We start from the raw sequence: 10,590 nt of genomic DNA, 5'->3' as shown, positions 1-10,590 counted from the left end.
CAAGGAAAAGGTTAAGTGGGAAAGTCAAAAGATGTGGATACATACAATTGATAATCTAAACAATTTTTTATGTAACTTTGAAGATTCCTTCAATATGGTGGTAGGGTCTTCAAATGGAATGGGATTACCTGATGTTGGCATGCTGTAAGAAGCCACCTTCTGCAAAGTGGAAAGGGCTTACTTCTCTGTCCTCTTCGTTTTTAGCTCATATGTTGTGTCCACTATATATCCAAGCGAGTAACAAAATTTTTAATTTCTGCAGTGCCAATCAAAACCCTCAGATAAAAAAATGCTTAGTACGTACTTAGTGGCAAAGCCAAGCTATTTGGACAAGTATTTTTGTCTGATCGTGGAGTTTGTTGATTCCAAGTTTCAAATGGAAAATAACACTTCCACTAATTCCCCCCCTTTTACATGAACACACAAGGAAAAATACAACTTTCTTTGCTTTCTTTAGTTTATGTACCATGAGGTTGAGGAATCTCCATCCCCTATTAACACAAAAATACAGAAAAATAAATACAACAATTATATGTATATAGCTTCTTCTTTTAATCTGGATATTATATCATGTAAATTAATTAGCTACAGGTAAATAATGCATAGAGAACCATCTAATCCCACTAATAAAATAAAACCAACATTAATATTACTGTTTAGTGATGTTCTTTCTACTTGTAAATGAAGGTCTTATATTTGACTCTTATAAATAAAAAATTTAATACCTAATTTTGAATCTCATTGTGTGACTTGACACAAATTTCCACCCTCTTGTAAGAAAAGTAAAAATAAAATCCCCACTAAAGTTACAGTCCATTATTTTAGGACCTTATGTATTGTAACATGCAAGAGATTGTGGTATCACTATACAAATGGTGGAATATGTATGCTAAAAAGTTAATAACTTGAAAAATAAATTTTTTCACCACTTCTATTAAAACACGTGGTTCACTACTTGTGTTCCCGTTGCAATGAAAAATTTCTCGTAACATGCGACTAGATAGGTGTATGCTTTCGAAATTTTCAACCTTAATCCACTTAGATAGAGAGGATCATTCTTTTGGTGCAAACCCACTTGATGATTAATTACTGGACTGAGATCAGTTCAGACCTGAAGAAAAATAATACAGTATCCCTTTTTTTGTTATTTTTTTTTGTCACGTGTTGGGACAGTTTTTGGGATTGACGTTTTACGTCAACTGGATCTGAAAATTATAACAAAGAAACTTAGTTATTCTATCTCACTCGTATCATGAATCCACCATGTCCATTGATGAATCTTTGTCGTTGGTTACCATCTCCATCTGGTCATCACTCCGATCTTCTTCCTCTGTACTCTCTCCATCTTCGTCGTCTCCATTTCGATCCCCGTTTTCCCTTTCAATATCTTCAATCACCGGCTGGTCTGGCTGGACCTTGATCAACGGCCGCATTGTTTCAGCAATGGGCTTCTCCACATAACTAGCATCATTCTTATTGTTCTTTTTACTGTGCAAGATGTCCAGCAGGTGAAAATATGGACATGTTTTTGAATCCTCAGAGCGTGTTTTGCTGCTCTCCTTCACCTTCTTGTAGTACTTGTTGATGTTCTCCCACTTCTCTTTGCACCTCTTTGCACTCCTATTGTATCCGAGCCGCTTCATCCCCACCGATATCTCCTCCCAAAGAGATCCTTTAGGCCCGGATTCTTGGTACTTCACGTCAAGACATGTCCTCAAGTTTATCAAAGCTTCAACTTCAACTCTTGGCCATCTTGTGGACCCTGCAGGAAATGGACTTTCACCCTTATTCAGTTTCGGAACCTCAAAATTACTACTTCTGGTCACTGCCACCGGAGCTGGCTGCGGTGGTGGCATTAGTACTGACATTGGCTGAGGCTGGGATGATGGTGCCTCTAGTGCTTGCATATTCGTCAAATTTTGTTGTCCCGAAACCTTGTGCAAGAATTCAATAACCGCGGCATCTTTTGCTGCTGCTAACGATCTTTCTTGGGCTAAAATTTCATGTTCTTTACTCATCCTCGCCATCTCTTCCATCCTCCAAGCTTCTTCTCTCGCCATTCGTTGGTGCTCGCATTTCGCTATTGCTTCCAAGAATTTCTCCTGCAGCTTTTCTTGCTTCTCCAGCACGTCCTTGGTCAGCCTTCTGAAGAAGTACTTCCACTTCCTTTTTCTCTTGTTGCGCGGCTGAACTTGAAACTCTTCGTCCGACGCAGTCGAGGAAGTAGAACTCGAAAAAAGATTGTTTGCTGCCAAGTTTGGCTTGAACCCATTAAGATTCTGATGAGAGAGATTGAGAGGTGATATTGTAATGTGTGGTGGTGAAATTTGAGGACCATTTGGAAGAGAGCCATTGGTTGGGGTCAGGATGCTTGGTGTTGAAGAAAGTGGAAGAGTAGTAATCGTGACATGAGGAACTACAAGACTAGGGTTGTTTGGATGGCTGTTGTTCATGGTTGGCCACAGTACTACTTGAGGTTTTGGTTGTATTGTTGATGGATGATGATGATTTTGATGAGCGAAAGCTTCAAGTTCATCGAAAAATCGATAGGTTTTTCCTTCTTGTTTTCCAGATCGGCCTTCTTTGGTTCTCCTGTGGTACTTATACACGTTCTCGAATTTCTCCTTGCATTTCTTAGCGCTTCGGTAATAACCAAGCTCACCTAGCTTTCTACAGAGAGAAGATAAATAAAAATTAGATAGAAAAAAGCTCATGAACTCTAATTTTATTTTTTTATGATCATCTCGTAAACTCAGTAACTAGGGAAAAAAAAAAGAATATTTACAAAATATGGACACATTATTTAAAATAATAAGATCACCAAGATTCCCTAATGAAACAACAAAATCTGTTTTCATCTCCACCTTGCATGCTACTGCTACCCTTCTATTTTTAAATTACTTTAGCATCATGAGAAAAACCATGACAACCCATGTCTTAATATGGATCATTCTTTCTTTTTATCAATTAATAACAAATAAATAAATTAGAGGGAACGAAAACAAATTACAATTGCAAAATATGAAATTGAATTCTTAAAAATCAACAAAACCACCTTGTAAGCCGAAAACAAATAAACAAACTAGCTATACCCAGATTGCCTGCAAACGTACGTATGAATTTTTATGGATCAAAGGTGTTCAAAATTTGTTGAACCTTGTAGCTTTAGCGATTAAGGCATTTACTTCGACTCTAAGGACAAAGCTCGAACCCTCTGGCCTCGCTTTCAACCCAAAAACCAATAATAAAAGAAAGAACAAAACAACATTAAAATAAAAGAAAAGGAGCGATGATCGATCTCAGATGCATAATTAAGGTTAAACATGTACACTATAACTAGCTAGCTTGTACTTTTTCGGCCAAAAAGATGAAAAGTTCACCTTGAAACATCTTCCCACAATGGAGCTTTGAGACTAGAGTCACGAAAAGCGTCATCCATTTGAGACCGTATCTTCAGAAGCGCCACCGTTTCTTGTCGAGGCCACCGGTTTCCTCCAGATAAATTCCGGTCACCCTTGTTTTCCTCTTGAACTGAATTTGACAACACGTTTATCGTTTCGGATTCATGACTTCCTTCAGGAACCACTTCTGCCGTGTCGGCCGCTTCGACACCGGAGCTCCCGCCAGATGGGAACATAGTTGATGAGTTGTCAGGCACAGCCGCAGGAACCGCAGGCATATACTTAGCGCAGTTAGAGCTGAGAAATATGTGACAAGAGAGAGGTGAAATTCTCTCTTGGGTTTTATGAAGGTGGGATTATATATCTAAGTTTCATTTTTTGGAATTAATTAACTTATTGTGGTGGGTTTTGCCTGTCAATCTCAATAATCCATTCCTTTTATTAATTAAAAATTATCAAACTTTAATTGTACACATAAGCTATGGAATCTTCAGTTATTTTTTTGGTTGTTGTTGGTTAAAAATGTCCATCACAGACTCATTTGGTTCCCTTCACACATGTTCTTAGTAATTATACGAGTGCCAGCAAGGTATAACCTACGCTATATTAAAAAAATACAAAAATGTATCACTCAAATTATTAATTCGAAATATACATTCAAGTAATAATGTAGTTTATCATTAAGCTTAAATGCAATTAAAAAAATACAAAAATATTTTTTGATTGTATCCCAAGTTTCTTGTGTATGTACTTGTATATATATTTACATGTTATGTAATAGTATCCAAATATATACAAATCTAATTTAATATAATTTGAATATATATTTTAACACCGTAACATGTCATCATGTGTGATGAAAGATAGTAATATTTTTTACTTTTTAAACAATCGTTATTGTACCTAAATTAAAAAAAAACAGAACAAGCTGCTCTAATTAAATTGTTTAATATTATATATAATATATATTTGAATTGATCATACATTTATCAGTAGGAGTGGCAACAGCTGCAGATAGCGATGAGAGGATAATAAGTTGGCCCATTTGTAGGTCAGCTTTGCTTATTGCCTCTTGCCCTCTCGGGGGGTTCGGCTTTGGAATTCAGTGGTCGTTGGGTGCACACGTAGCTGCAATGACTGAATTGCCCCTCACCCATCAAACATCGCACCCATTGACCTTTTAACTAATTTGCAGGCACTATTCTATTAGGGACATGACCTAATCAATTCCGTGAGATTGTCTCTGTAATAATTCAGATTTTTTTATCAATTGACTTGTAATGCCCAATTTGCCCTTGGTTATGAAAATTAATCAACAACTTTGGGAGAAGCTTTGGCGCTCGCGAGGCCACGTGGGCAACTGGGCCATGCGGTAGTCGGCCATTGACACGCTTTTATTTCCTCCTGTATATAATAAGTCACCCAAAAATTAATGGTCATAATTTTTTTTATTTTGTTGATAATGTCATAAATTCGAAGTGTTGAATTAAAGCCATTGCAAGTTAATAAAATGTGTATACATTTATGAGAGAAAGTATTGACCTTTTGGGTTAGGTTGCGACCTACACCAAAATGTCGCCTTTTTTGGACAGATTTTGCCTTTTTTTTTAATTTTTTTTATTATTATTATTATAAATTTTTGAGCATATATTATTGACCAAAGTAACTTATGTGAGACACACATGATTTATGATGACAACATTGTCTAAGATGATATCGATACTTAGTTGGGACTAGTTATGTTGTAGTAACGTAGTTTTGTTGTTACACATCGCAATATTAAACCTTTGTAAATATCCTTTTTTTTTTTTTTTTAGTAGAGAAAAATCGAAAGAAATAACCAGGTAGCAATAGTATTTAACATGCAGGTTTTCCTTCTCAGGTTTTAAAGTTCATCAACTTGGTATTAAATGGCTTCAAAGTAATCATACGTACACTTTGTGACGTTAATTAAATGACTTTTGCGTGCTTCCATTCATCCAAGATTTTATATATGAAAAGGACATATGTTTAGCTGACCGGTAAGGATTCATAACCGATTTCGATAATTAACCCATTCTTGATTTATTGTATTTTTATTTTAATAGAAGCGATAGTAGAGACATGGAAACTCAAAACCAAGACTTTAGGTGTGCATGGTTAATCTATTGAATTATTATTGTTTTTTCAATGTTAAAAAAAATTCAAAGTTCCAATCCTCCAATTTCATCTGTTAAAATAACGATAGATAAATACTTTAGACAGATGTATTGAGAGATAGAGGGGAGTATCAACTCAGTAACTCAATTATTTGTGATTCATACGAATAAATTAAAAAAGACTCAATTATTGAGAAGAAATAAAATGAGTAGACAGTGACATTATGCAAGCCAAGTGGGACCAAAGTCACCCAACCAATCACATTACATATTAAATGTTTTGAATCACCACCATAGATACATAACCCCCATAGCCATAGCTTATTTAGGTTGGGCATGGAGGTTAGCTTGATTCTATGCGAATAAAATTTGCCATTTTGAAGCTGTAAAAATGAAATTAGAGAAATGGTTAGAAGGTTATGTGCAGCTAGCGCACTGAGGATGGTAACATCTCTGGAGGATACGTAATTAAGATAATAAGACTCTAGTTAGAGTTAAAGTTTCAAATAAGACACTAATACTATCAATATTATCCTCATTTAATCAACCGTACAATTAATCAACAGTGCGCGGTTTTTATGCAAAAAGCCTTGATGCAACTGGAAGTGGAATCATTTGGTATATATTATGATTTTTTTTGTAAGATGACCGATGTGGACTTTTTTACCCTTCACATCGGACCACTTTGCAGTCGGCCAGACGTACGTGGAGCTACATTTGTCATGTTTGTAAATGATCCCAATAATTGGGGCCCAGATCTAAAAACTCACTCTAATACCAAGTTAAAGTTTCAGTGAGACGGGTCACTGTCCATTACTTATAACATCGATATTGTTCCCATTTAATCATTTGTGCAATCAATATGTGAGATTTCTATGCAAAAGGCCTCGATGCAATTAGAAATGAAATCATTTGATATAAGTTGTAATTTGTTTTGCAAGATGGTTCATGTGAGGCTTTTTGCTTTATTCAACAGTTAGTAAATTTGCGTTTAATATATTACACATGCACATGTTCATTTTCACATTTATTTGATATATTAAACTAAGGGGTAGAGATATGCCTGGCCACACAATGAGTCACATAATGTATGGTATCAAACTCATCATCAATAAGAGTCGAACTTAAGATCTCTTAAACCATCTCTAATGGAGTTGTCAAATTAAAATGTATTTTTATAGTTAATGTGACGAACTAACATTTTGTAAAGTCTCCTATTCTTACTGATGTCAAATTAAAATATTTTTTTGGTTATTTATAAAATCAAATAGGTCAGAGTTTAAGAATAAACTCATCAATAAGTGAAGAAAAATAAATAGAAAAAATACGTGGACCAAACATTATTGTAAAACAAAAAAAAAAATTTGATGTTGCCTTCAAATTTGACAGCAAAGTGGAGAATATCAATCCATGTAGGATTTTGGCATCTCTTTTGGAACCAGAAAACCACTTTGTTTTTGTCAAAACAGTCCACTTAGTATTTTTGACATCTACTTTGAAGATGCTCGTACTTATATAAGACAGATTGTTGTATTACTTACATGTTAAAAATCAATATATTCAGAAATCCTTTCCCTCTCATTCTTCTTTCTATTTTCTCTCTCTAGTTCTTGCTTTCAATAAACAGATTACAGAGTATATGTTCTTCGATTCATGAAGATTAACATGGTATCACTTGCCTTTCTTGTTGACGCGTGATCTTCGATCCTTCTTGCTTCCGCCTCTGTCAAATTTGTCTTCTTTGTCTTCAGATTCTCTGATCGGACTCAGACTTCTGCCTTTTCTGAGTTTTTCTAGGGTTTGGTTGTCGATCGTTCACTTTGATCAATTCTTCTTCAATTTGTATGTGATTTTTGCACATTGAGTGTTTGTGATAATCTCTCACTGAAATTAAACTTCTGTGTCAAGAATCTGCAATCTTGATTGAGCAATGGTGACTGCATCTCAGCTTCAGCTGCTTTAATCTCTAGTTATGGCTCTTATTTCTTCGATCTTGACCTCTGTCAATGTCAAGCTTGATGCCTCCAACTACCTCAATTGGCATTTTTAGATGCAACTCTTGTTGGAAAGCAATGGCATCATTGGGTTTGTGGATGGTTCGAACCCTTGTCAATCTCAACATATCTCTCAAACTGGTGAATGTGGTATCAATTCTTCTAACTTTTATACTTCTGCTAAGAATGATGAATTTGTGATATGATTACTGTGACTCTATCTCCTATAGCTATGTCATGTGTTATTGGTAGTCAAAGCTCGAGAGATATTTGGATTCGTTTAAAGGAGCAAGTTTCCACTATCTCTAAAACCAGTATCTTTCAAATGAAATCTAACTTACAAACAATTAAAAAGGGGTCAGATTTAATTTCTTTGTATCTGCATAGAATTAAAGAAGCTACAGACTATTTGTTTACTATTGGAGTGTTCTTTCAAGATGAGGATATTGTCATCCTAGCACTTAATGGCATGCCTGCTGAATACAACACTTTCAGATGTGTCATAAGAGGTCATGAGAGTGTGATTTCTTTGAAAGATTTTCGGGCACAGTTACTTGCTGAGGAAGTTATTGTTGAGAATTCTTCTAATGCATCTTTCATGACTACTATGGTTGCTAGTTCTAATTCTAAAAGTCCATCACAACCACAACAACCTTATGGTAACACTAATGGTCAATAACAATATGCTTCTGGAGGTTACAAACCTTATCATGGGAATAAAAATATGGTAAGGGTAAGTATCAGGGACCAAGATTTTACAACCCTAGACCTATGTACTCGAATCAAGCACATGTTTTTCCTACTCCTGCACTTGGACTACTTGGTCATCCTCATATGACTCAAGTTGGTCATTCATCTACAACTTTGATTCTACTTGCCAGTTATGTAACAGTGATGGTCACACTGCTCCATTTTGTGGTGCAAAACTCTAGATAGGCAAAATTGTTAGATCTGTGGTAAAACTAATCATAGGACTTGGTTCTGTTTCTATAATGACAAGGGCCTAACTACATTGGTTCTGCTAATTCATCACAATCTCAGGTTTCTCATCTGGCATATGGGTTTCCTCCTGCACCTCCAAATTTTCACATGCAGCATTCTCAGTCTCAATTTTCATATTAAGGGTTACCATAACAATCTGCATGTCATTCACAGCAATCTTTTATGCATGCTCTACACATTATGTTTAATCCTACACCTCAATCTGCTACTGCATCAGCACCTCCATAAGTTTGGTTAACTAATTCATGAGCAACCAATCACATGACTGCTGACATGAGCAATTTATCCTTGGCATCACCTTATCCTACCAATGAGACTATACAAACTGCTAATGGTGAAGGTTTACAAGTATCTCATATTGGAAATTCCATCATTCATACTCCAGCAAATCCAATCAAATTGCATTTTGTATTATATGTTCCCAAGTTAACTCAAAATTTACTATCAGTGCATAGGATTTGCCTTGATAATAACTGTTGGCTTATCTTTGATGGCTTATCTTTGATGGACAAGGGCATTAATCACAGGCTTCAATTTTTTTCTGATGGACAAGGGCATTGTACATCACAAGTCTTGTCCATACACACTTGAACAAAATGGGTTAGCTGAACGCAAGCATAGACATATTATCGGAACCACTGTTACATTATTACAAACAGCTAAACTACAATCTCAATTCTGGTCATATGCTTGCAAAATTGTTACCTATCTTATAAATAGGATGCCCACTGTTGTTCTTAAGAATAAGTCACCATTTGCACTATTGTTTGAGATTGTTCTAATTATTTCACACCTTAGAATCTTTGGTTGTTCCTGTTTTCCTCTATTAAAACCATTCAACAGTACCAAGCTTTAACCCAAAACCATCAGATGTGTTTTTCTAGGCTATGCATCTAAGTACAAAGGGTATCGATGTTATGAAGTGTCCAAGAGAAGGATATATGTATCTAGGCATGTCATTTTTTATGAATAACAATTTCCATATGCAGACTTATTGACACAATCAACCATTACTAAAACTACTTCACCAGTTCCTAATATATCTTCTCTTCTTATATCTGTGGTCAATAAAAACAATGTCATTGTGTCACCATCACCCATTCCTACTACTACATCATTACATGTATCGACTCCAACTTCATCTCATACACCAGATATTCATCCAAAACCAACATATTCACCTGTTAAATCTCAAGCCATTACTAGTGCAAATGAATCTTCACCTTAGCTCCATGTGGCACCTGATCCAAGTACTGCACTATATTCTGAGAACAATGAGTTTCATCTTGATACTCTGCAAGTAATGTTGTCCATTCCTCCTATCAATTTGCATCCAATGCAAACCAGAAGCAAAAGTGGAATTATTAAGAGAAGGCTTTGCTAGCATTTGTTCAAGATTTCTCGGGGCAGGGAGGGGGGTGTTGGTTTGATTTGTCAACAATTGAACCAAGTACATATAAGTCATCTCTTAAGAGTCCTATATGGTTAAAAGCAATGCAAGAAGAACTGGATGCTCTTCAGGCTTAGGGTACTTGGAGTTTAGTCTTTTTGCCATCCACTAAGAACCTTGTTGGTTGCAAGTGGATTTCCAAATTCAAAAGACACTCTAATGGTTCCATTGCAAGACACAAAGCACAATTGGTAGCTAAATGATTTAGTTAAGAACCTAGGTTTAGACTACAGTGAGACATTTAGCCCTGTGGTTAAGCCTTACTACTGTGATGTTAGTACTTGCTCTTGCTTCTAATTTTGGTTGAGATCTTAGGCAATTGGATGTAAAAAAATGCCTTCTAACATGATATTTTGGAAGAAGAAGTATACATGGCTCAACCACCTGGTTTTTAGGATTCTATTCATCCCAATCTAGTGTGCAAGCTTAACAAATCACTCTATGGCTTGAAGCAAGCTCTTAGAGCTTGGAACGATAGATTTACTAAGTTTTTGCCTGAGTTGGGATCTGTCAATACATATTCATATTCCCCTTTGTTTTTCAAATATGTTGATAATGAGATTGTAATTCTTCTGCTATATGTGGATGATATAATCATCACTGGG

At 35.7% G+C, this 10,590-nt stretch overlaps 1 protein-coding gene across 1 annotated transcript; it reads right to left on the bottom strand.

Annotated features, from left to right (window-relative positions):
* Window positions 1–1,058: 1,058 nt before the first annotated feature.
* Window positions 1,059–3,786, bottom strand: LOC103958015 (trihelix transcription factor GT-2). The gene is made up of 2 exons (XM_009370239.3): window positions 3,381–3,786; window positions 1,059–2,670 (listed from the first exon to the last, which is right to left on the bottom strand). Exons 1-2 carry the CDS (start codon window positions 3,677–3,679, stop codon window positions 1,251–1,253), a joined length of 1,719 nt encoding a protein of 572 aa, XP_009368514.2. The 5' UTR covers window positions 3,680–3,786; the 3' UTR covers window positions 1,059–1,250.
* Window positions 3,787–10,590: the final 6,804 nt, after the last annotated feature.

Source organism: the organism of the source record quoted next, unplaced genomic scaffold, assembly GCF_019419815.1.
Source record: "Pyrus x bretschneideri cultivar Hongxiangsu unplaced genomic scaffold, Pyrus_bretschneideri_v1 Contig1, whole genome shotgun sequence".
NCBI lineage: Eukaryota > Viridiplantae > Streptophyta > Magnoliopsida > Rosales > Rosaceae > Pyrus > Pyrus x bretschneideri.
Note: the sequence above shows the minus strand (reverse complement) of the source record. Positions and strands in the feature narration are given on the sequence as shown.

Excerpts from the sequence above, each read along its gene's own strand:
- LOC103958015 (XM_009370239.3), bottom strand. The coding sequence starts at position 3,679 with ATGCCTGCGGTTCCTGCGGCTGTGCCTGACAACTCATCAACTATGTTC. Across the intron at positions 2,671-3,380 it reads TTGTGGGAAGATGTTTCAAG|AAAGCTAGGTGAGCTTGGTT; the intron begins GTGAACTTTTCA and ends TTCTCTCTGTAG.